The following is a 24,828-nucleotide window of genomic DNA, read 5'->3' as shown; positions in this document are numbered from 1 at the left end:
TTCTCTCATGGTGTTTCCTCGGTCGGGAATTTACGCACACACTGTCGACATTGACGATCTCGGGCAAGTCCAGGCATGGCTCGACAAGAAGCACCCGGTGCGCCGGGAGCTGGACGGGCCAGGAGGCAGCTGAATGCAGAGTGACGAAGCAGTGGATGTTGCTACACGTGGCTCACATGTGGTAAGCTCAAATACAGCGAGGAGACAAATCGAGCAAATTCAATCCCAATCATATTTTGCAGCGCCCGCATTAATTAGACCCGTCATCCAGCGACCTTGCCGTCCAAACACCCCATCCTCCAAAGATCTCCAGCATCGTTGAAATAGTCCTCAGAGATGGACACTTGTGACCACGTCCATAAGATGGCCCTCGACCTCGTTACTGGTTATAGCAAAGAGCTTCCAGGCTGTTGTCGATGAGATTGCAACGCAAAGGAACTCGGGGATGTTTGTCCGAAATGCATGGCGAGTTCTTCACGCAGTGTCAGTAAAGCGCGCATGGACCGAACATTGGAACTGTACGCAACATACTTGGCTGCAGTCCACGTCGAAGCCTTCATAGCCTTGACCATCCCCGGGGATGTGGCAAGTGCCGAAGCGTCCAGCGCCACGGTCGCATGACTAGATATCGTTGTCGTTGTTAGAAAGATGGAGAAGATTAAATCCTCAAGGAGGAGTGGGACGTACGCCGGCACGTATACGGGCAAAGGCGGTCGAGGCGATAGAGAGAAGCACGATGGTGAGCTGAGAGAACTGCATGATTTCTCGTCGTCGTGGTAGTCGGAGAGGTTGGTTGTACTGTAGCGTTTTCGGAAATGAACGAGATCAAAAGCATCGGTGAGCAAGGCGCGCTATATACGAGGGAATCGCTCAATCGACGACGTCCGTGGGAAATGATCGTGCAAGGGGAGATCCGGGTCATACCGTAATGCGACACAAGTTACACAATACTCCGTACGGCGCAAGCATTGTTAGCCTCGTCGATAATTGACGCTTTTGATTTTCGTATTTGACGCTTTTCTCACACACAACAGCCAAGCCTGGGGAGCGATCCGAGGGGCCCCCCCACGCGGCCTGGAATGGGGGTTTGGGAGCTTGCGACCATCCCCCAACAGCGGTGGGGTGTCGGTCGCGGACACCTCGTCGTTAGTCCAGTTAGGATAACTATGTTGTTGTCGTTAGCAAAGCCGTGACCCGAGGGACGAGGGGAGCAAGGCTGCGCAGTTGCTTGGTGAGCGCGTGGAAAAAAGCGTCAAATACGAAAATCAAAAGCGTCAATTATCGGCAGGGATTGTTAGTTACAGCGAGACGATGTACCGTCTGGGCTTGCCCAGGATCCATGGCCCAATTACCAAGTATGCTCCCTATAACCCTGTCATGACAGTCATCCGTCAGGTGCGCTCGGGTGGCGATGCTGTACTCACGGTGCAGCTCATGATCATGACGCGAAGGTATCTGTGAACGAAAATGACGATTTTCATATCCAGAAATACTGTATCTTTTGACAAATCTTGCTCCTTGCAAGCGTCGAAAGGCTTCGCCCAACTGATCCTTGCACCTACTCAAAATTCGACATGTCTCGTGCACACAGGGATGGCACTGGAAGGTGAAAACCTTCCTCCACCGTCGGCATCACGAATCCTTGACTACTCTCGCCAGGTCCAGCGGCGATCGTAGCAGAGAGCTTGGTTGTTGTCATTACAAGCACCTCCCACGCCCAGCTCCCACTTTCGCACATCGCATCATGGATCCGACCACACACGGGTGATTCGCCATTCGCTCCGACATCGAGCCCGCGCGCAGACTACAGCATATTCGCACAGCGGACGGATCACCGTTGGTGGGTGTCAAGGGGGCATGCCCAGGGTCAGATTGGCGGAGGTGCCTAGTAAATTGGCCTGCGGACAAGGATTGGGCGGTGATCCCTCCGCTGGACGCAGGCCGAAAGAGAAGATCCTAGCAGCAGTAGCGCTATTCGTATCTCGTCGCCACATTACCCGATGCTGCGATGATAGGAGACTTTCTGCCACCCTGCTCGTTGAGATTGCGCTTTCGGAGGTAACGGTCTCCCAACCTTCAAGGCTTGAGTGCAAAAGAAGACGACATCCATGATCATCCTCGAAGTGGGTCGAGTCTGGAAGCCAGAAGCAAGTCGCACAGCGCAAGGTCCGCGAGAGAGAATGCTGTGGAGCCTGTACCCCGGCCGAAGTCAACGCAGGCGCGAAGGACGAAACTGGACGAAACCGATCCGACCGTCCCGAATTACCGCCTGAAAGGTGTCCAGAAAAATAGTCTTGTCTCGACAAGCCCGACATTCTCACCCTCGAAAGTGTGAATCAGCCGTGGAATGGCGAACAGACTCCAGCAGTGGGACGAGAGCAAGATGCACACTGAGCCAGATTGACGCTGTGGTACAACACTCTCTCCCAGCAAGACCGGGAGCAGGACATGACGGGTCGTTCTTTGAGACCCGGATGATCAGTTCGCAGGGAGATGCTGCTGGGAAGCTGAGTGACCAGCCCGCTCTCCAACGTTCGGTGCGCAATGCCTTCGCACTTCCAGTGTCCGGGTTGTGCATACGAAGAATGATGTGTGGAGTTCACAGAAGAGCTCGCGAAGACACTGGCGAGGACGCTAGCGAGAAATTGAGCTGGCGGCGAGGCGGCATTGAAGCTGCGGACGGACATTTCGATCCAAACACCATGAAGCCATTCGTTGTCAGGACCTGATGTCAGGCCTGCAATTCAAGTTGGCCAGGGCGCAGATTGGGTGACATTGTCGGAGTGAACGCCGCGAAGTAGAGCGTTCAGCGTGTTGGCTCAGGCTAGGGTTACCGGTCCTTTCGCAAAGAAGTGAACAAGTCGAGCCCTCTAACTCTGCGACGCGTTCGCCCGCTATAAGTCCTTGAACTCTACTCGAACGGCGGCTCCTCACGTTTGGGAGAGGCTTGCGGTACTCTGATCGTCCAAACTCCAGTGCGGACTATGCAATGGACTCCAGGAATATGCATCCTTTCCCGGCGGACACGAATCGAAGGGACAGCTCCATGGCGGTCGGTGTGTACACCTCGATCATTAGCCGTCTTCCTCCATCAATCGACTCACTGTAAACGGGGTATCGTTCTGGAGATGTTTATGAAGAGGCCAGTGGGGCCGCAACGCGACTCCGACTCCCACTCGTGGTCCGCAGTCTCTTGCTGCTACAGCTCGATCGTTACATGTCGTGGCGGTACATGGAATTTTGTGCTTGGCTCCCAGTTTTCAATGCCGGCAGAGGCGCCGAATGGAAGAGGGCCATCAATGCCATGGGATTCTGGCTGCTTCGCATTGAGCTCATCGGCAATGCTGCATCGAGAATTAGAAGAGTCCATTCGCAATCTCCCACCGACTCGCAAATGCCGACGAAGAGATGATCGTGTTCATGACCAAGCAACGAAGGCGAAAGAATGGAAGATCGCTCGGACAAGTCTCGTCAAAATCACGGCCATGACGTTGTGCGGATTCGACGTCATTGGGCCTAGAACATCACCTACATAAGATCGCTCGTCAAGAGGGGCAGCATTCTCGTTCTTACACAAACATTGTTGTTCTCTTATCATCGATCAACTCCCAATTCATCAACAACCTCACGAACAGCAATCCATCATGTCGCCAAAGGTCCTTTTCGTCTTGTACGCACCGCAGCAACAGACGGCTTCGCTTCTTGGAGACTGACGATCGACAATAGGTCTTCCCACGACCAGATGGGCAACACTGGCAAGCCTACTGGCTGGTATCTTCCGGAATTCGCGCACCCTTAGTCCGTATATACAACGACTCGTTCGATCACTTGCTGACGCCAAGTTTAGCTACAAGCTGGAGGGCAAGGCTGACATCACAATTGTGTCGCCAGCAGGAGGCAAGGCGCCCCTTGATCCATCGAGTGTCGAAATGTTCAAGGAGGACGCAGAGTCCCAGAAGTTCCTTAAGGAGAAGTCCGCTCTTTGGGAGAACACCGAGAAGCTGAGCGATTACATTGGCAAGGCCAGCCAATTTGACGCCATCTTTTATGTTGGTGGCCACGGACGTATGTTCAACCTCACAATGACCGTTGAATGACTCCTATTGACTATTTCCTAGCAATGTTTGACCTCGCGACCGACGAGAAGTCCCACCAACTCATCCGCGAGTTCTACGAGGCCGGCAAAGTTGTGTCGGCAGTCTGCCACGGACCCGCTGCTCTCGCCAAGGTCAAGCTCAGCGACGGCTCATACCTGGTCAATGGCGCCGAGGTCACCGGCTTCTCCAACACCGAGGAGGACCAAGTCCAGCTTTCCAGTGTCATGCCTTTCATGCTTGAGGATGAGCTGAAGAAGAACGGCGGCAAATACGTCAAGGCTGATGAGCCTTGGGGTGCGAAGGTCGTGAGCTCTGGCAACCATGGGAAGCTTCTCACGGGACGTGGTACCATCCTCACAGGACAGAATCCAAACAGCGCTGGACCGATCGGCGAGGCTATTCTCAAGGCGTTGTAGGTCTGTCAGTATTCACGAAGTTTATGAAGGACAATAGACGACAATTTTTCGTATTGAAGAGGAACAATACTTCCGCCATGATTGACCAATCTCCGTGCACAATGACTACTTCAACTTCGCTCCAGTGCTTGTCCTGAACATCGATGTATACATTGACCTCGCCAGAACCTTTTGCTTCTCAATGCCCCACCACCAAAAAGTTCTCGACCGAGGTCGCTTCCGAATGGTCATGGAGTTGCCCAAAAACTTCAGTCGGCCACGAATCGCGTCCGAGTAAGAAGACAATCTGCATCAATCATCAACACGGGCGACCGCTAACCATTATCGCCATAGAAGTGCCTCGGAAACTAGCAGAATATCACAGACGATGGAGATCTCCATCACGCTCCTTGCCGGAATCGAAGAGAAGCCATTCATCGTCGAAAGAGATGCCATCTGCGCCAAGTCGCCATTTTTCGCATCAGCTTGTTCGGAGACCTGGAAAGAAGGGCAAGACAAGATCATCAAGCTGCCTTCGATCGAGCCGCATATCATGGAAAGCTATGTTCGCTGGGCCACTGGGAAGATCACATTCTTCCATAGATACTACGTCAGTCCCTGCGATGCCGTCGTCCCACAATCGGACCACGTCAAGCTGTACATCGCAGCCCATTATCTCCTCAACGAGCACCTTCAGGATGACATAGTTGACCTTCTGGGACATCCTCTACGCTCTCAGAAGCCGATTCTTCACCCCGAGCTCATCGCCCTTGTGTGGCAGCAGACTGCGCGCAGCTTTTACATTTCTGATAATGTAATGGAGCGAGCATGCGGACTCCAACGTCTGATCATGGAAACTGTACAAATCGATAACTCACGCTGGCGATACCTTCATCGGAGCCTGCGGTAAAGACTTCGACCGACACCTGAGGCAAGATTTGTTGGACCTCCGAGACGAGATGCGGAGATCGGGTGACCGCGATGCCGAACAATTTGGTTTGTGTCACTACCACAATCACGAGGTGGGGGGTTGGGACCCCGATGCGTGCCCACGCACAAACTACGGAGCAGGCCACTGAGCGAGTGAGCTCGTCTTGTACTGGGACGAACATATCTGATCCAAGACCAAACTCAACCTAGGTCGGATTGTGGCTGCCAATACAAACTCTACACTTGTGCGCTTGACTTCTCGGACAGTGCTGCAGCCGCTTGGAGAGATCAGGAGAGCTTGCCTGGACCTACGAAGTCGCAATGGCCCTGCTACACCAAGGCGTTCATCCTTGGCTCGGATCATGAGTGGTAAAAAAGCGACGCAACGATGTCACGAGTCAAGAGTGACGAAACGGAATTACGCAATTCTTCAGACACTGTTGAGAAGTGGACAAAGTAAGAAAGCTCTGTGATGAGCAGCACACCACAGACCTCTGCAAAGTTCTCTTGACAAACTATGTCTCAAAGTGTGATATCTCCTTGGTTCCGCTGGAACAGCACTGCACGACGTACACTTCGGTGGCTTGGTGAGCGTGTTTCGAATAGGAGAGCGGCGTATCACCGGCGGAATGACGACAGCAGTCTTCGATATGCTGATATCTATCTCGCCTGCATGGACTCATTCCTCGATTCCCCGCCACAGCTTAACAGCCTGAGTCCTCTTCAACTCCTCAACAACCTGCCTCACCGCCAAAACGTCCACACTCGTCAACACCCTCTCAGACCTCGCACCCATATTCTCTGCAATCGCTGCCAGCTTCGGAAGCAAAGCCCTTCCGGTATCGGTTTCTTCATGTGCCTCCTCTATTACCATTCTACGACCAGGTCCAGACCTTAGGCCGCCCCCAAAGGGTTGCCTGGTATGCCGAATCTCCACAATCGAGAACTTCGGCGCAACTTTCTCCATACCGCAGTCGAGGAGGAAGTGTGTCTGGTGGAAGACTTGAGGAGGATCGAAAGCGTTCGTCTGCCCCTTGAATGCGGTGAAGAGGACTCTCCGGGTCATGCGGAGGTCCAGTGCTGACAGTCGTGAAAGCTGCACGCTGCCTGGACCCACGGCCATGCGGAGCATCATACGTTGTCTGAAAGCGTAGAGAGACTCATGGCGGACCACTTGACAAGTCCGGGTAATGGGCGGCGGCGACAAGTTCACAAGACCACCCAGCTCCAGACTCTCGAGATGAATGTTGTAGATCCGCTCTCTGAGTTCAGGAGGAAGGTTCAAAAATTTATCGAATGTGATGTTATCGTCTGCTTCCTCCGGAGACTGGATCATGCTGGATTTTCTGTGGCTCTCGATGGCCACATCCCGTTAAACGACGAATGTCTTCAGCTCCCTGATTGTGCATTTGCCGTAGGATAGGAAACCTTGCTCATAACGGGCGAGGAGAGCCTTCATCTTTGATTCCGTGTGTGAAGTCGTGCAGTGGTAGCCGACCGACTGCAAGAATCGCTGCATGTGGAGAACAGATGCAAACCTGTACCTTCTAAGTTTCCAGTAGTCAGATGGCTGCTGGGGTAGGTAGTGCCCCCATGTATGCTCGATGTTGTGAGCCATGATTGAGTGTGTATCTTACAGGACGAGGAGTACATGGATTGCGATTGATTCGGACGTGTAGTGCAGGAATGAAAGGACAGCAGGAAGAATGTCAACCCTTGAATTGTTCTTCATACTACTGATAATCTGTCGACTTGCTCGTCATCCAGGCAGCAGTGAGCACAAGTGTGCCGACCCTCGCAGAAAGTGCATTTCGTGTCACACATGAGCCACCTTGGCATAGAGCCGATATCCCCGTATTTCCTGAATCAATAGCGGTCTGACCATCTTACCTCAATCGTACCGCTCAGATTGCACCGCACGAATTGTCCCTCCGTGGCTTGGTGTGTGCAGTCTGAGCAGGAGAGCGGAGGTATCGGTTCTCAACCAGACTCGTCCGCATACAGGCGGCAATTGATGAAGAAGATCAGATTGGCCAGTACCGAGGACACAGTCTTCGGCTCATAGGCAGACCCATGGTCGACGAACTGGCGGATGTTGTGCGTGAGCTTCGTGCTCGCGAGCTTTGTACGCTGATTGCCCTCTATAACACTATCCTGGTCCATAGAAAGCTTCCCTTCGCCGTCCAGTGGGAGACGGACGACGCTCGCCACGTAGTGCGCGTTGTTGTTCCCAGCCCAACTAACACGGATGCGCATGTTCCGCACATCTGGCAGGTGTGTGAGTGTCAACTTGCGTATCAGATCTCCCGTGACATCGTCAAAATGGAGCGTAGGATTGCCGATGCTGCTGTGGAAATTGAACAGGAATTCGCAGGTGCTGTAGAAGAGTTTGAGCGTCTCTTCACGAAGCATTGTATCGACCTGGGTGATGGGTGGTGGTGTAGGTGATTCGATGGCGCGACGTTCGCAGGTGTATGAGGCGAAGTGAAGCTCGTAGACAAACACGCGTAGCTCGGCAGGGAGATCGAAGAAGCGATCGAATGTAGCCTCCTCGTCGGCGCTTTCGAGTATGGTGATGAGCTCTTGCTTCTTCTTCGTGTTGGATGACGTCGGGTTGATGCCTCGTTGCGAGATGAAGTGCGATAATTCAGTGGGCGAATCGCCATCGTAGCAGCGCAGACCTCGTGCGGTGCGTTTGACGAGCTCCACGAGTCGGGGTCGAGTGGTCGCCGAAGTGTAGTGACGGCCCCCCGGCCTGTCGATCTGGACTTTCAAGACATTGTTGTGCTCGTTGCTGGCGACGAAAGGGAGTTTCCAGTAGTCGGAGGCGTGGTACGGCGCTCTCTGAGAGGCGACCATGATGTGCAGATGGAGGCGCTCGGCTGGGCTTGGTTGATGTTTTTAATGTGGAAGCCCGAGGAGATGAAGTTCGCAAGCTGAGCAAGGCATCAGCTTTGGTCATGAACGGGACGGGACGTGAATTGAAGGAAACAGCGCAAATTTGGACAGACGTACCTTTCGCGTAGAATAATCTGTAAATATTTCACTGCATGCTTTTGTCTGCGAAAAGATGCCGCTCCTCGCCTTCCAGCACTCGGGCCTGCTTTGCGAATGACTCTGGCTACGCTGGCTGGAACAAAGATGCGCACTCTCCATGGCCGTATCAACCATGGCCGCATCTCAAGTTCGTAAGCACCTTCCAACTCCAGCTCTCGCGAAAGCGCAAGTCCCTTGACGTGTGTTGCGGGCAGATCGCGAATAACTTTTGATTTGCTTCCTCAAACGCCAGTAAAGTTGTTGGACAGCGTCGTGCTGTGGCAAAATTGCCGTGAACAAAGATCAAAGATACGTGGTGATCCTGGTTGATTGATTTGAGATGCAGCTGCGCAGTTCCAACAGTAATGTCGAAGGCGATCAAAGATGCATTGTGGAGCTGGCTGAATCAAGGACCAAACCCTGCGAACCCTTTTTTCTGCATCGAATCATCTCAGATTGGTGAGGGCGATGAGGGTGTCGGCGATTTTAATAGTCAGCGTCGGTGGCCAGACACGCAAGAAATCTTCGGCAAAGAACCTGCGCACTTCTTCTTCTCGGGGATCCGCAGAAGACATCATCTTCTTGCGGTCGTGTACACCATGCAGCACCTGCACCGAGAGCTTCGCACTGCCTGTGGGAAAGTAGACGGAGCATACGGCGTGCTCCACGGGGCCATATCTTCCAGCTCCCCAGTAAACAAATTCCCGGACGTGTACGCGAAAGTTGCGAATGATCGGAAACAATTCTTGGGGCAGGTGTCGATTGATGTTGGTCGATTCCGTCTCGATCTTCAGGAACTGAGCGTCCACCCTCTCGAAGTCAAACTGGAAGTCAGAAGTCGTGTAGAATAGCTGCAATGTCTCTCGACGAATTTGAGAACTGATGTGTGTGATGGGAGGGGGAACGGCCGACTGGATAGCTCCGAGGCGCCGGTCTGAGGAGTAGGAAGCGAAGTGGAACTCGTAGATCAATGTCCGCAGTTCAGGAGGCAAGTCCAAAAAGCGGGCGAATGTTGCATCTTCATCGGCAGCCTCGAGCACCTCGATAAGTTCCCTCTTCTTCACGTGCGTCGCTGCTGCGAGACCGCGCTGCCGGACAAAATCCTTAAGCTCTTTGCCTGAATCCCCATCATAGCAGCGCAGCCTTCGCTGGGTACGCTTCGCAAGCTGGAATAATCGAGTCGCGACCGTCGCGATGGGATAATGCCTTTCGCCTCCTGCACTATCGATGATCGATCTCAGTTGAGCGTTGTGCAGATACTCGCTCGTAGCTGGAATCTTCCAATAATCGGCATGGTCGGCACGGTGGTGTTCGCCAGGCGTCTGGAAGCAGACCATGGTGAGTACCGATCGGTGTGTGATGGTCGCAGCAATTGACTTGAGCTGGTGTCGTGATTCCAAACGTGCAGATCACAGTGCCGATGGCGTCGAGTTGTATCGGAAGATCGAGTGTTGTCCTTCGAGTACGGTGGGTTTGACCGAGATGAATGAGTGTTGTCGTCAATGTCGATGTTGCAGCTCAGCGTGCAGAACTAAGTAGCTCAAGGGTGACCGTTCGCGAGAGTCGCGCATATGCTGCAGATCGTACATGAAAGTGACTTCTCATGAGCGGTATCACTTTGTGGTCTCATGGTCTCAACAGCCACACACATGCAACAGTCTGCACATGAACAAGCTTACTTCACAGCGAACCTCACATGACAGCGCATCACTTCGAAGAGCTCTCACTTCTCCCCTCCATCCCCAGTTAAACCCCCCTTCCTCGCCATCCTCATCCTCTCCACCCTCTTCCTCTCCTCCTCCCCCCTCCTCCTAACCTCCTCCTCCTCCACCCTCTTCCCCTCCTTATTCCGTCCCATCAACTCCCTCCCCAACTCCACCACCGTCCCTCCACCCTCTCCCTCCACCTTCTTCGCCATCCCATGCCGTCGCCGATGCTCATTCAACAAACTCAGTCCCTCTCCACCCGTATCCGCGTCCCGATGACGCTGCGCATTGGCTTTCGCGGCGCGAATGCTGGTGCGGGTGTAGACGAAGAGCAGGATAGCCATGGTGAAGGCTGCGGCGGGGGCGATGACGGTGCGGGAGTTGAAGCGGCGGGGAAAGGGGCGGCGAGGGGAGGGTGGTGGGGGAACTTTGGTGGGGAGAGAGGATTCGCCGGTGCCGCCGGGACCTTGGGGTTGGGAGAGTCGGGCGCCCATTGCGAGGTTTTTGGTTGATGGGTGAAGTGAAGTTCGCCCGAACCCATTGATCGAAGCTTGCCCGAGCTTCGCGCCTGAACTCCGACATTTACCCGGCCTCCAACACAACCTACCTTCAGACCGTCGTCATTCGTTCGACATATTGCAGTGACAACTCTACCTATCTGCTTCCAATCCCGTCCCGCCGTCCTGAGTTTCATAGAACTTGTCTGTCCGGGCCGCGGTCAACGGATCGAGGACCAGGGAGGAGTGGTCCTAAGTATCCGTCCCGACTCCCTGGATATGCCCTTGCTGCAAACAAAGGCGACAATTTCTCAAATGCTCCCCAGCGTCGAGAACATCATGAATCCATGTCCTGTCCAGGTCGGCCTCTCCTCCTTCCTCCTTCCTACTCCAGATCCCGTCCACCACCATATCACCCCGATAGACGTGCGACCAGTACGTGCCGTCCACAGCCACGGCTTGTCAATCCAGTGATCCTTGACAGTCCAGTGATCCAAGCGATCCCAGTACTCAAGGTCTCACAGGCGGCGAAAAAATGAGCATGGAAACCAGGAACACATGAGCAGCGGGCATGGTTGTCCCATCCGTGGGATCCCGGAGTACAAAATTGCATAACTCTTTTCTCATCCTCACCGCATCGACAAATACCATTACCACCACTACTACTACTAAGAACAACACCACAACAACACAATCTTTCCTCTCCCACGACGATGCAGCTCAAGACCTCCATCCGCCTCCTCGCCGCCACCACCGCCCTCTTCGGCGCAGTCATCGCCAACGCGCATGTCAAATGCGAAGGCGACTCGGACCTCGCCGCCGCAGAATTGTGTCGCGACTCGGGAGGGTGGCTCGTAAGTCGGGAAAAAATCAAATCTTGATCCCCCAATCCCTTTGAAAACCAAAAACACGGGGAGAACATGCTAAATTTTTTCCCTACAGACCATGGACCCCAGGGTCCTGGGCAATCATCACTGCTGTATTCCCGTTGAGGGAAGCATCGCCGATTACATCCACAACTGTCCGAAGACGAGAGGTGGAAAGTTCGGCTTTGCTGATAGACCTTGTTGAGAAAAAAAAGAAAAAAAAAGAAATCGGTGTGGCGCGCGCGCGTCGGTCGGCCGTCTTGGTTACCCGAATGAGAGCGGTGCGCGCTACTTTCCCTGTGTGCAAAGGGACAAAGACGGGTCGTGCGCGGCGTGTTGCATATGGCAACGCTGGAATAAGGTAGGACCATCAAACTCGCTCAAATTCAAGCCAGAAAACAAAGTCTAGATGTCTTTCCTTTGTCCATCCTCATTAGTCAGATGAACCAAGCCGACCAACTCCTTGGTCCAAGCTTCGATGAAGACCTCTTCTGAGAATCGCCAACTGCTTTTCCTCGCTCGACACCGCATCGCATAAGCCTCCTCATCCTTCAACGCAAGCGCCTGCGCGAATCCATCCGCAAATTCCTTCGGCGTGGTCGCGTGGAAACCTGTATCGTTGAGTCAGCATAACCCCTTAAAACCTGCTTCCTCAAGATAACTCACCCGTTCTCCCACCATCAACCTCCACAACAATATCCGCCTTCGGTCCTCCACTATCATTCACCACCGCCACCAACCCGGCAGCCTGATACTCCACCACTCCTATCCCGAAATGTTCATTCCACATGCCATTGACGCCCACTTTGCTACTCTTCAAGAACTCCAATATCTGCGGCCACTTCGCATTGACTACAAAGTCCACACTATCTTTCACCTCTTGTGCTTGTAGTCGGAGTTTGTACACTCTCTTCTCGTCGTGGTCATCGCGGACGCTGCCCACTAGAATCAATCGCGGACGGGAGGAGGGAGGGGTGGAAGAGTGGTGCTCGCGGAGGAAAGTGTGGAAGGCGTCGATGATAGTCGTATGCATTTTCTCCGGGCGAAATTGGGCGATGTAGAGGATGTGGGGTTGGCGGTCTTTCTCGTTTTCTAGTGTGACGGGGATTTTCTCTTGGAGCTCGGCGACAGCGCAGGGTGGGTAGACAACTGTGATGGGGCGTGGGGAGGGTTGCTGAGAAGCTCGAGAGGGCTTCCAGAGGGTGGAGATGTGGGACTGCGTCCAGGAGGAGTTGGTCATGACGATGTCCACGCTGCCGCCGACCCAGGAGTAGAGGGATGCGAATTTCTGCCAGTAGAATTGTTTGGCTAGACCGCGGAAGCCTTTGCCTGAGCCGGCGTTGAGGCCTTGAGATCCGTCGGTGGAGTTGAGGGATTGCAGCATGTCGGTGCTGATGGTTGGGTAGTGAACGTAGGCTGCTGTAGGGACGCTGGGGAACAGCCATTTACTCAATGCGAGCACAAAGGCATAACCCATAGTATCGATCATGATGTCCGGTGCGAGCAGTGTGAAGGCATCCCATCCGAGGATGAGACTGCCTATGCTTTGTCCCAGCAGTGTGAATCGCGGCCATTTTGATGCGAGAACCCATTCTCGAGTTGTCAGGTAGAGGAATACCACACGGGAGGGTTGTAGGTGGATGTTGAATCGATTGCGGGCGTTGGCGAGGATCTGATCGCGGCTGGCATCGTGGTCGCCGGTGTAGACGACACAGAGGGCGTTCGGGTATCGTTGTTGGGTTGCGAGGATGGCGGCGAAGAGGACACGTTCTCCGCCTCCGCCGGCGTTGCAGAAGGGATGGAAGAAGGCGATGACGCCGGAGTAGGATGAGTCGGAGGATGTTGTTGTAGGGGAGGACTTTGGCGTCTGCGTGCCGTTCGAGGAGACCTTCTCCCAGTCGGAATCGAGGGATGCGGAGGAGGCGGTGGGTTTGGTGGTGGTGGACTTCTGGTCGGTCTCTTCGGCGACGGCACGAGTGAGGAGGATTTCTCTGCGGTGAAGTGTTTTGCTTCGGATCGAGTTCCCTATTGTTCGACCTAGCAAGCGGAAAGCGTAGGGAAACAGACGCGTCAACACAGCCAGGCCCAGCAAGACGGACAGCAGGGTGATGAGGACAGCCATGTTGGTGGTGTTGAATGAAGGTGTAGGGAGGGTCGTGGTTATAGCATGTTTCCTGCTGTTGGAGGTCCTCGTGAGTGAGTGTCTTATTCACCTACGCATCACGCCTTCTGAGGTGAGCAGCTCTTCTCGTCGTCGGGTGTTTGAGTTGAGGTCAGTCAGCTCAGCTCTCTCACTTTGGTCCACGAGTTCCGCGTCATGTGCCGTCGATCGCGGTTCAGGGTTCAAACTCTAAATCTTCCGCGAGAGAGCTGCGAACTTCACTTCACTTTTAAGAAGCGTTGGTCTGTCTATCAGCTGAAAGATTGATTCCATCGAAAACAACTCCGCCTGGGACAGCGCAATCCCCACCTCCGCCATGGCCTCTCTTCTCCTCCGCCGCTCCCTCCTCCTCCCTCCCGCCATCCGGACCTCAATCTATCAATCCTCCCTCCCCCATCTCCGCCGCCATGCCTCCACAGCAACAACCCACGAAATCCCCACCGCCGCCTCAGAAGTCGCCGCAGCAGCACCCGCCATCAACCCATTCGCCGAATCCCTCATGACTATTCCCTCCCTCCTCCTCGACACCCTCCACGCCACCGGTCTCCCCTGGTACGCCGTCCTCCCTCTAACAGCCCTGATCGTCCGCGGCGGCCTAGTCTACAACTTCTCAACCCTCCCTGCCCGACGACGGGCCGTTCTCCGACGCAATCTCTCTCCCATCGTGGGCGCTCACATGCGTCGAACTCTCATCCAGCGACGAATCAAAAAGCAGCCCGCTTTCCGACCTCTGCTCTACTTCCAAACGATGATCGCCATGTCCCGTGACTTCAAAATTCCACTTTTCAACGTCCGCTCGCTGCTGAATTTCGGAGTCCTCATCGCCATGACGGAGACCGTTCGCGTGAAATGCGGAGGTCGAGAGGGTGTGTTGAGTCTCATCACGAAACCCCTCACCTGGCTCTTCAGCAAGAAATACCCTACCGTCGCTGCAGGCTCCGAGCCCATGAAAATGGCGTCCTCCCCCGACGAAATCCTCGCCGAACGCCTCTTCGACGCCCGCGAAGCAAAAGCCCAAGCTGCAGGTCTCTCCTCTTCCGACATCCCCATCGAAGCCGTCCACCTCGAAAAACTCAACACGAACCCCTACGCCGCTTACATCGAACCCTCAATGCGCACCGAAGGTCTCTCCTTCATTCCAGACCTCACCCTCCCAGACCCGACTTTCACCCTCCCTTGTCTCCTCACCCTAACCATGGCGGCGGGCATCCTACTCCGTCGACAACCGCCCCTCACAACCCCGGAAGTCCCCACCCCGGACGCCAAAAAGCAGCCTTTGACGAATGGTCAACGACTAGGATTGTCCGTGTCGCTGCTTTTTGGACTGGGCGCGACACAGTTTCCGGCTGCGGTGTTGTTGTATTTGGTGCCGAATATGACGATTGCGTGGTTACAGGGACGGTGGTTGGATGTGAAGTATCCGATTCCCGGGACGGTGGAGCCGTGTCGGAAACCGGTGAGGTTGAAGGTTAGGAAGGATTTTGAGATGCCGACACAGGTTTGAGGGGATAGGAGGAGAAGGGTGGTGGGATTGGAGAGGAGCAGGAATAGGAGGAACTCGGGAGTTACGATTGAGGAATCGCAATTCTGATGGTAACATCTCGAAAGGCATGATGTCCAAGTAGCGAAGGAGGAGCATATTCCGCGAAGCGCATCAATCTCTCCAAACCCACGGCTCGATGGATATTTCATGCATATATTGAAACGAAACACCCTACCTCTCCGTCGTCGAGAGGGAACAGATCTCAGCCGTGGGCATAGCGCGGTATGCGGACCTCCCATGTCGAGCTCCAACCCATCTCGCTCAGACGCACAGGTTTCCCATGAACAAAGACAGGACCGAGAGCCAACACCACCCGTATCCGCCGGGAAGAAAACCACACATACACACATCCCGACACGGCGGGAGCGGGCGAGCGAGCACTCTGGACTTGGGACAGACGAGCCCAAATTTGAAAGGTGGAAAACAACCCCTTCAGCGCGAGGCATGCCTTCCCGTCTCTCCCATCAAGCACAAGCGGAGGGTCCTCTCTGATTCGCCGCGCCGCGCATCACCGCGCAGCGGCGACCTAATAATAGGCCTCTTTTCACCATTTTCCCGCGTCGGGTTTTCCCCCGGAATCCCGGATCTCCGACATCCCCTGCCTTGTTATATTAGTCAACCCACTCAAAATTTCTAACCCTCCTTATCACGGGATGTCAATGTCCAAAGTACACTCCAGTCGGACTCTCCGGCCCTCGCGGTAGGAGGCGCCGGAGTCGCAGACTTGAGAGAGAGAGAGAGAGAGAGACGCAGGTCTGTCATGCTCTGCTCACTACGAGAGAGAGAGTACAAAGGGTGAAAGGGAGACGTGCGTCGTCTGCGAGAAGGAGGAGGGGACACACGGTGTTGAGGATGGTGTTTTCAACGCGTGCAAGTCTGCTGTTCGTCCGGGGTGGTGGTAGTGATGGGAGGAGGAGGAAAAGGGCATGGCGAGGGAAACCGTGAGTGTGGACAAGCGTCGACTTTTTAGAGGATACTCCCAGGTTAATATCCCTTGGAGGAGCTCGAGGAGGAGGAGGAGGAGGGAGGAGGGAGTCGACGAACGACGACAAATTGTTCTCTCGGTATGAACTTGGGCGATACAGAAACGCGGAGACTTCAAAAGTCGGTCCTGCTGCTCCTTTCTTGATTTTTCTCGAGGACCTTCTCTCATCATTCCTTAAATCCCCCGCAAAGAAATCCTAGGTATCCAGACGTCTACGAGAAGACGAGAAGCACTCCAAACTCGCGCCGAGTAATTCCAACGAAAGAGGGAAATGGCATCGCGCATACCTTACTCTCACTCCCGTATCCGACTTGATATAAACACGCGGCGTGCCAGCAAACTCCCCGTCAATCTCGATTGTCAAACCAGGACGAATTATGAGGCAGTCTTTTACCTCGATGTCAAATCCTCGATCGTCAACCAACCAGGATACCACACTTTCTCCACCACGATCGAAGAATATGCAGAAAATAGTTGACCCTCTGTCCAAGGATGATGCTGTTCGGACGGGACGACGTGGAGTGACGTGTGTCAGATTTGAGATGCCTGGGGAGTCCTATTCACCCGAGTATCCCTCAGGATTCTTCCAGGGTCCTGACAAATTGAAATGTGTTTCGGATTTTGACAGGTGGGATCGGCAATCTGCTCTGAGACGAGTCAACGGGTGCGGGGTGGAGAGTGAGTGAGGGACGACGGTGAGTGGTAGTGATGAGTCGTATAGATGTTCGTACTGAGAGTCGTAGAATGGGATATATTTCAGACTTTTTTCGAATTCAAGAGGAAACTGTACATCACCAGTGCATCTCAAGAGACATCAACCAAAAAGAAACAAGAAACAGATCATTCATCAATCAACACGAAACCCATCATCAATCCGTACCAACACCATCCGTGCGGTTGCCGCTACTCCGCTCCGTCGTCTCCTTCTTCATCCTCGCTTCCAGCGCCGCCTCCAGCGTCTTCGTATCGCTCTTCTCCGTAATGAGTTCTTTCAACCACTTATTCTCCATCTCCAACTGCTGCACTTTGCCCTCCAGCGCGGATACCTTATCCGCCATGTCCTTGGTCTGCTTCTCGAGCGCTTGTTCGCGCTGCTTCTTCTTCACACGGAAGCGGGCGGATGCAGCGGTGTTGCGGCGACGTTTATCCTCTTCTGCGGCGACGCGGGAGGATTCTTCGAGGTGTTCGGGAGCGGGAACGCCGGCGATGGAGGCTTTGCGCTTGTCGCCGGTGGAGGGCGTGGTTGCGCCGGGGAAGTGGTGTGGTTGAGGTGGGTAGGCGCCTTGGAGGCCATTGTGGGGGCTGGAGATGGTGGAGGGAGAGGTCACGGCGGTGGGAGGGAATGCGCCGAAGTCGCCGAATTGGAAGGGTGTTTCTGGAGGGGTGTGTGTGTTAGTTTGATGTGTACTGCAAGATGATCATCATGACTTCATATGCGTACCAGGCTTGGCGACGATGTCGTTCTGAGGGAAGCCGGCGGCATTGGGGTTGAACTGGTCAAAGTCGAAGAACTCGGCGTTGGTGAGGAAGTCGAGACCATCGTCGGCGAGACTCAGCTCGGCCTGTTGTGCGAGGTGGTCCTGCGGGGAGGGAATCGTGTTGAGGTTTTGGAGGTATTGCGACACATTGGGTGCGCGGCGAGGGTTGTAGCCCGACATGACGGCGGTGGTGTCGATGTCGCGGTCAAGCAGGGATATAGTGTGAGTCGTGTGGAGTGTGTCGCGGGCAGTTCGGCGGTGGTGGTCGCTTTGAGGTTGCGTCCTTTGTTCGGATAAAATGAGGTGGCGTAGTCGTGTCGCGGTCGGCTATGGTCGGTCGGGTATGAATCACAGCCGGTCGTCGTCGTGGCCGTTGTGTGTTGTGAATACCATGTGGAGTAGTGGTATAGACAAGTGACGGAGTTGAAGATCAAGCGCGGGAGATGTGAGGGAAAGAGCTGGTGGGGGAGTGGATTTCGGATTTCTCGGTCGGTGATTGCTCAGCACTCTCAAAGAGAGGACAGAGACCAGGGCCCCACACTGCACGAGCCAATCCCAACCGACTCCCACCCACGCACGCATGAAGAGACACATCTGCCGAGGGAGAAATCTGGTGCAACTCCGATTCACTCCGATCCACTCCGATTGTTTCCGACATCATCTTCCACCGTCACTGTTCTTGATGAGTGATCCATAATAATGGACTACACCTACACATTGGACTGCCTTCCACTGCATTATGAGTCCTGAGGCATTTACATTCTGCCATGCGGACGTCCGATGTCGATGTCGATGTCGATGCCCGTCGCCGCATGTCTTCAATGGCTCTTCACACCACCCCGGGAGACAGCTGCAGCTGCAGGGCCTTGCTCGTGCGGCACCGACACCTCATCGCATCACAAAAAAACGCCGAATTTGCACCGCTCACATCATCACCGCAGTAGTGGAAGCAGCGTCGACGACCCATGCTCCATCACCACTGAAAGAGGCAATCCCAAAGGATGGTGGACCCCACTACTACTGTATACTGTACTGTACTGCTCGTGCCCGGTATATGCAAGATCGCAATCATTGCCAATAACGAACAAGCAAATGCGCAATATGCACTCATGTCCGATCGGCATCATCGTCTCCATCGGCATTCGACGGCCTCAGCCATGCACGCGGGCGTTCATCCCACGCATTGCCTCGATTCAATCAGCGGGATCCCCAGGACATCACCTCGCCAGACCCCGGCTTCGGGCTCTCGCCTCACGAGTGATGGTGAACACTCGAAAGAACACTCGACTGATAAGCAGCACATGGACACATCGATGAGACCTCTCTTACATGATCGTTGAATGTTGGAAAAAATTCCCCGGTTGGAGCAATATTGCCCGGCCGTCAGCCATATCCCAGCGCCAGGTTCTGATTCTGCACAGCACACGAGAAGCATCGCAAGAACAATCTGCAAGACAAGCACAAGAGGCAAATTCGTGGGGCTGTCTCTGCTCGCGAGCCCGCTGTATGATGAGTATGTCGCGACATTTCCTTTCCGCTCCTCCCGCTTCAGATAGATGCACTTGCACAATCCTTTATCCAACCGCAGCATTTCCATGAACCGTCACCTATTCCTCACCTCCTCTCTTTCCTTCGCAACCATCTCACTCAGCCTGTGGCATCGCTAGCTACGAAGTCCTGCAATGCAAAATCTCCAGCAGCAAGCTCCTGAAGGAGTAATAGTTGCGACAATTGTCTGGGTTCCAGACCCTCCCTCGATCCCCTTCAAGGCAACGAAGACAAATAAGCATCCCGCCCCCAGGATCAAATTCCCCAATTCAGGCAAGTCCAACCACAGTCACCACCACGCGATCATAACCGGTAGTTCTAAAAAGCGCTTACTTCACCTCACCTCGCTTGCTCGCTTGCTCGCGTTCCAACCGGGTTAAGAACCGTGCCCTGCAGAGTCGTGGGGTATCCTTGCCAATCACATCGCTAGCAGCACCCTCAAATCTGATGGAGCATGGGTGTAGAGATCGTGCCTAATATCGTAAGGGTGCTGTCAACGTGCAGGGCATCAGGGTCCGACAAAATTCTCTCTCGCCCGAGGAAAGCCGACGAGCCGGTGGGTTGGGTGACTTCACTTCACGTCTGGTCTGGGGTGTGTTGGCACTGTTGGGGGAGCTGCAGTATCATGTAACATGTTCTGGGGTCATTACGAGGGGAGGTTGCGCTGTCATCACATGCGCGTATGCCGCTACGCTTTTTGGTCTGAATGTCTGCTGCATGCCGCATGAGGTGGATTTGCTGAAGGTCTTCTTGCATGTGCTCGGCGTGATGCCATATCGCTCCCAATTGCGTCATTTGGAGCTTTTTGCTGTATGTAACAACGGTCTGCAACAAGACTCCACTGCGAACTCTGCGACAGATGTAAGACGAAGCGGCATGAAGATTTTACAGTTTCCTACTTCTCCCGCCGCTTTCCATATCGAAAACGGCCCCTCACTTTCACATGCTAAAGTCCCATACCATCTCCACAACACTCAACAGCCTCTCCTTCCATACCCTGAATTCGCAACCGCACCTTTACAGCACAACGACCTCCTCCTCGCCCTGCCCCTCCCCTTCTTCTTCACCACCCATCATCATATCCTCCCACAACCCCACCACCGCCCGATTAATCCCCTCATTCATCCTCTCCACCGCTTTTCTGAATTTCGCATGGTCGAATCCAGCACCTCTCCCTCTCCCCCTGCCTCCCTTCTCACCTCCCTTATCGTCTCCCTGACCTTTCCTGCTGACACATTTGCTGACACCACAACCCTTGTCGTTTTGAATGACTGGGTTCTCCGCTCTGTCCCTTCCAATCGCTCGCTTGGCACTGATAGTCCCCTGGGGTGGTAGGGCGTGATGGGCGTGAGATCCGTGTACGTGGCGGACGATGGGAGCTAGACTGGGACCCTCCTGCTGCGTCACGTTTTGCGCTGCTGATGCTGCTGCTGATGCTGATGCTGCTGCTGCTGATGCTGGTGGCGATGGTGAACCCTTTCCGTAGTTCGTGTGCTCGATTGACGAGGCGCAGTGGTGGGGATTGGGGATCGAGGGATCGACGGAGACGAAGGCCGGTTGGTGGTCTGGTGAGAGGTCGATGGTGGTCTGGGCTTTGGGTTCCGTGGACCCTGCTTGCCCTGTCGGTTGAGATGCACGCGGAGGGCTGGCTGATTCTGGCGCGGGATGGAGCGGGTCGTTGCGGGTGGTGGGGTGGGGAGATGTTGATAGTGTTGTGGGTGGTAAGGTCCGGGGCCTCGAAGCTGTGGAAGCTGTTGATGATGCTGTCGATGTTGCTCTCTGTCGTTTAGCTGCGTGCCGTGGTGGTGGGACTTGCGAGTTGGAGGATCTGGTCGATGATGTCTTTTGCCTGGTCATGGTACGTCCTCGCAATGGACCATAGTCATCGTCGTCGGAAGAGGATGCATTCGATGGGCTGGCGAACTTCTGTCTTTTTGCTTCTCGTAGTTCAGATACACTTCTCGACTTTGATCGTTTGGCTCTTCGTACGATCGAGAGTGTTTCTTCGTCGGAAGATGCGTGCAACACACTGTCGATTCTCAGTCTCTTCGCTGGGCTTCGTATCGATGGTGCTTCTTCGTCGGACGAAGATGCGATTGAGATGGCGTACGTACCGACTTCTTCGTCTTTTTCGTCTTCGCCGTCGGCATCTCTGTCGCTTCCGACCTCATTCGTACTCGTACGCTCGTCTGCACTATTAGGTCCACGGCGTACTTCGTTCAGCGCAGTGGTCAAGATGTCCCAGGACTCATCGGTTTCTAGCGGTGGCAGCATTATAGGCGTTTCCTGTCGTTCTGCGAGATCATATGGCTCTATTGGAGCATCCTCGAAGAATGCGTCGGATGTGCTGAGAAAGTGGACATCTTCTGCTTCTTGTCGTTCGTCTTTTCTTTCTCTTTCTCTTTCTCCTCCAACTTCCACCTCTTCTCCCTCAGCATCCATCTCACTGTCACTCTCTACACCTCCATCTTCGCCATTACCATCATGCGCAACTTCGACAGACTCCTCAACATGAGCATCGCCAAGTCGAATCTCTTCACTCATTAACCTCCGGCAGGCCAGCGCAGTCGATTCCGCCGACGCCAAAGAAGTCGTCGATCCCATCTCCGCTCTGTCGCCACCACAACGTCTCGACGCAACGACAATATTGTTGGAGGAGGCCGATGTGATCGATGCGCTGCGATCAAATCTGCACTCAACTTCCTCATCTTCTCCCTCTGCATCCGCATCGCTACCACTCCCGACCTCTTCTACCTGATCATGACCGGCAGACTCCAGGGAAATCGAAGAATTGTTTCTCTCTCGGCTGCGACAGCGTCCCGTCGGCGAGAGTCCCGGCGTTTGCCTCTGCCGTTTCACGCAGCGCTTTGTGGATGGTAGATCATCGTCCGAAGAGGCAGTAGATGGGTCGTCGGAATGGGGTTCGTCTTCACCATCGGCATCCATGTCGACGTCGCTTTCAGAACCGCTTTTTTGCTCGCGTTTGGAGAGCGTTTGCGCTTGAAGCTGTTTCCGCTTGAGGTTGCGAGATCTCGCTATCGTCGATACTCGTCTGTTTGTTGAACTCTCGCGGCTCATGCGTCGTTTATTTGGTGGCGGACTATCGTTGGTAGAAGCGTTCGATGCTCCGTCGGTGTCGGAGGCGGAATCGACTTCGCCATCGGCATCCATCTCACTGTCGGTCCCATCCTCAACTGCACTCTCACTCCCACTCTCATCCTCACTGTCCAGCTCCCTCTTCCTCTTCCTCCTCTCCCGAATCTTCACAACAGCCTTCCTCTTCGCCTCCCTCATCCTCCCTTTCCGTGGCTGATACTCCTCATCCTCACTATCATCCCTCTCCAACAACGCCTTCAACTCCTCAGCCTCACTGCCACCACCCTCATCCTCATCCTCTTCCTCTCCATCACTGTCAATCCCATCCACCCCAATATCTCCCACCTCGCCTGCGGCCTCCCTCACTGCCTCTACAAACCCGACGTCCAAGACCTCCTCTCCATAATGAAACAGCCTCTCAACCCCCTCCATTTTACCTACCTCTCCCTCCTCCTCAATCGTGATCGGCAGTCCATACTTTCTCATTACATTCCCCAGTACAGTTCGCAGGGACTTGGCGTCGTGGTAGGTATTTCCCCAATAGGGACTGCGGTAGGGGAATTTGTGGGTGCGGGTGAGTTTTTCAAGGAGGGCGGTTTGGGAAGGGCGAGTAGTGAGTCGATGAGGGTGGGTGGAGATGTGGGAGAGGATGAGGGAGAGGGCGATGGCGTTTGGAGGGTCGGTTGGTGGGTGAGTTGGCATTCTTGCGTGAGTTGTGGTGGTTTTGGTGAGGCGATGCAAGTCTTTGGTGTGGTCTTGGGAGTGGTATGCGCTGACTGTGGAAGAAGAAATGAGTGAAAGATGGATTGGGAAATCTTCAATCTGTGGTGGTGTAAGTATGGTGTGGCTGCTTGTTTGCTCAAACGAAGAGGAGTGTGCATATGCGCCTGGACGGAATGCATTGCAGCTTTCATACAAAGACATCGTGCGATTGTTGCTTGAAGTGGAGTAGGGGCAAGGCAAATATGACCTTTGTGTAGTCTGCAGGCAAGGGTGGAACTGTGTATGAACACAAGGTCTGCGAACAATCCCTCTCGCCTCAGCGTGTCTGCATTGTTCGTCCAGTATGATGAGGTACCGATTGCCAGCTTGCATGAAGACCCCACTGAGGGTGCGTTCGCAATGCGAAGATCAGGAGTTCCTCGAGCTTGCCATCATTGTGGTCGGAATGCTCTATTTCTGTTGCGTCTATGAGCTCTGCAGTGTCGCCAGAGGGAGTACAATGTCGAAACATGCTATCGCAAGGCCGACACGGTCAAGAAGCCGACTCCCCCAACCCAAACATGCGTATTGAATTGTTCCATGCCCTGCATCAATGTCAGCAAAGATCATCAGTGACGTGTAGGAGTTCTCAATCAACAACTCACGCCTCACAAACTTCCTCCACCGGCACCCCCTTCACCGCCGCAATCGCATACGCAACCTGACTGATAGCACACGGCTCATTTCTCCCCTTCACCATACACTCCTCATTCCACTTCTCCTTCTTCACCGCCTTGGGCAACTCCGGCGCCTCCCCCAAAAACTTCGCACTGGCATGACTCGGTCTCATCTCACACCACGGCCCATCCGTCTCGATTTGCAATCTCTCCAGCGGCACCTCCTTCACTACTGCCAAATTCTCCTCCGTCTTCATGCTACAGCCATTGATACCTACGTCGAAACCCAGAGCCACGATGCGTTGCATTTCTTCCAGGGAGCCGGTGAAGGAGTGGACTACGCCTCGTTTGGGAAGCTGTTCCAGGCGGGAGGTAAGGAGACGTTCGAAGTCGGAGGCTGCGGCGCGGGAGTGCAGGAAGAGTGGCATGTTCAGTTCCGCTGCGAGATCTAGTTGCTTCGCGAACCAGGTCAATTGTGTTTCCTTGTCGCATAATGTCAAGCGGTCGTAGTCGAGCCCGATCTCGCCGAACGCCGTCGCTGTGCCATTGTCCCTCGCTTCTCTTGCTAGTTGGCCCAGTTCCTTCAACAGTTGGTCCCCTCCCTGTGGTGCCTTTGCGAATGTTGATGCGGAGCAAGGGTGAACGCCGACGGTCGCGTAGCATAGTCCTGGGTATTCCTCCGCGAGATTGATGGCATTCTTGCTTTCTGTGTAGTCGGATCCCGTGATCATCATCTTTTGAACACCGGCGGCACGAGCTCGGGAGACGACATGTTGGAGGTCATCTTCGTGAGCTTGCTTGCCATGGTAGTGGCCGCGGAAGATGGTGTCGGAGAGATTGATGCCGATCTACGGCTGAGGTTTGGTTAGGGGGAGTTTTTATCGATGCTGTGATGCGAAGACTGACATCTGCGTAGCGGAGCGTGGGATGCGTAGGCGTATTGTTCGCTTCGGGAGGCGGAGCTTGAGAGCCCATTCTGAGTTGGAGGAATGAAGGCTTCGTCTTTGACAGAAGGAAGATGTTTCTGGCGGAAGATGAAGCTCTTGATCGGGGAATAGATCGGGCCAGCATCGACAGTTCAGACGACGTCGTATGGGCGGGAAATATCGTA

General features: G+C 54.3%; 10 protein-coding genes across 10 annotated transcripts; 2 read left to right on the top strand and 8 right to left on the bottom strand.

The window, feature by feature from the left end:
* Nucleotides 1–2,864: 2,864 nt before the first annotated feature.
* On the bottom strand, nucleotides 2,865–3,396 carry MYCGRDRAFT_106324 (uncharacterized protein; the record flags this gene model as incomplete). The annotated part of the gene is made up of 1 exon (XM_003847868.1): nucleotides 2,865–3,396. One exon carries the CDS (start codon nucleotides 3,368–3,370, stop codon nucleotides 3,200–3,202), a length of 171 nt encoding a protein of 56 aa, XP_003847916.1.
* Nucleotides 3,397–3,590: 194 nt separating this feature from the next.
* Nucleotides 3,591–4,555, top strand: MYCGRDRAFT_77354 (uncharacterized protein; the record flags this gene model as incomplete). Its single annotated transcript, XM_003848125.1, has 4 exons — nucleotides 3,591–3,670; nucleotides 3,727–3,798; nucleotides 3,848–4,065; nucleotides 4,119–4,555. 4 exons carry the CDS (start codon nucleotides 3,645–3,647, stop codon nucleotides 4,511–4,513), a joined length of 711 nt encoding a protein of 236 aa, XP_003848173.1.
* Nucleotides 4,556–6,289: 1,734 nt separating this feature from the next.
* MYCGRDRAFT_97004 (uncharacterized protein) lies at nucleotides 6,290–6,758 on the bottom strand (the record flags this gene model as incomplete). Its single annotated transcript, XM_003847867.1, has 2 exons — nucleotides 6,290–6,297; nucleotides 6,392–6,758. The coding sequence occupies 2 exons, from the start codon at nucleotides 6,756–6,758 to the stop codon at nucleotides 6,290–6,292; spliced, it is 375 nt and encodes a 124-aa protein (XP_003847915.1).
* A 644-nt stretch (nucleotides 6,759–7,402) lies between these two features.
* Nucleotides 7,403–8,281, bottom strand: MYCGRDRAFT_97003 (uncharacterized protein; the record flags this gene model as incomplete). The annotated part of the gene is made up of 1 exon (XM_003847866.1): nucleotides 7,403–8,281. One exon carries the CDS (start codon nucleotides 8,279–8,281, stop codon nucleotides 7,403–7,405), a length of 879 nt encoding a protein of 292 aa, XP_003847914.1.
* A 623-nt stretch (nucleotides 8,282–8,904) lies between these two features.
* MYCGRDRAFT_97002 (uncharacterized protein) lies at nucleotides 8,905–10,658 on the bottom strand (the record flags this gene model as incomplete). Its single annotated transcript, XM_003847865.1, has 3 exons — nucleotides 8,905–9,780; nucleotides 10,108–10,117; nucleotides 10,186–10,658. 3 exons carry the CDS (start codon nucleotides 10,656–10,658, stop codon nucleotides 8,905–8,907), a joined length of 1,359 nt encoding a protein of 452 aa, XP_003847913.1.
* A 1,274-nt stretch (nucleotides 10,659–11,932) lies between these two features.
* On the bottom strand, nucleotides 11,933–13,760 carry ALG (putative secreted alpha-1,2-mannosyltransferase; the record flags this gene model as incomplete). The annotated part of the gene is made up of 2 exons (XM_003847864.1): nucleotides 11,933–12,138; nucleotides 12,194–13,760. The coding sequence occupies 2 exons, from the start codon at nucleotides 13,647–13,649 to the stop codon at nucleotides 11,933–11,935; spliced, it is 1,662 nt and encodes a 553-aa protein (XP_003847912.1).
* Nucleotides 13,761–13,981: 221 nt separating this feature from the next.
* MYCGRDRAFT_111450 (uncharacterized protein) lies at nucleotides 13,982–15,679 on the top strand (the record flags this gene model as incomplete). Its single annotated transcript, XM_003848126.1, has 1 exon — nucleotides 13,982–15,679. One exon carries the CDS (start codon nucleotides 14,005–14,007, stop codon nucleotides 15,190–15,192), a length of 1,188 nt encoding a protein of 395 aa, XP_003848174.1.
* Nucleotides 15,680–17,058: 1,379 nt separating this feature from the next.
* On the bottom strand, nucleotides 17,059–18,082 carry MYCGRDRAFT_106319 (uncharacterized protein; the record flags this gene model as incomplete). The annotated part of the gene is made up of 2 exons (XM_003847863.1): nucleotides 17,059–17,591; nucleotides 17,658–18,082. 2 exons carry the CDS (start codon nucleotides 17,872–17,874, stop codon nucleotides 17,086–17,088), a joined length of 723 nt encoding a protein of 240 aa, XP_003847911.1.
* Nucleotides 18,083–20,259: 2,177 nt separating this feature from the next.
* On the bottom strand, nucleotides 20,260–23,040 carry MYCGRDRAFT_96998 (uncharacterized protein; the record flags this gene model as incomplete). Its single annotated transcript, XM_003847862.1, has 1 exon — nucleotides 20,260–23,040. One exon carries the CDS (start codon nucleotides 23,038–23,040, stop codon nucleotides 20,260–20,262), a length of 2,781 nt encoding a protein of 926 aa, XP_003847910.1.
* Nucleotides 23,041–23,593: 553 nt separating this feature from the next.
* Nucleotides 23,594–24,692, bottom strand: MYCGRDRAFT_96997 (uncharacterized protein; the record flags this gene model as incomplete). The annotated part of the gene is made up of 3 exons (XM_003847861.1): nucleotides 23,594–23,645; nucleotides 23,706–24,565; nucleotides 24,624–24,692. The coding sequence occupies 3 exons, from the start codon at nucleotides 24,690–24,692 to the stop codon at nucleotides 23,594–23,596; spliced, it is 981 nt and encodes a 326-aa protein (XP_003847909.1).
* Between the last annotated feature and the right edge of the window lie 136 nt (nucleotides 24,693–24,828).

The sequence above is a fragment of the Zymoseptoria tritici genome, chromosome 12 (genome assembly GCF_000219625.1).
Source record: "Zymoseptoria tritici IPO323 chromosome 12, whole genome shotgun sequence".
NCBI lineage: Eukaryota > Fungi > Ascomycota > Dothideomycetes > Mycosphaerellales > Mycosphaerellaceae > Zymoseptoria > Zymoseptoria tritici.
The sequence above is the reverse complement of the archived record's forward strand: the minus strand, read 5'-3'. Positions and strand labels throughout refer to the sequence as shown.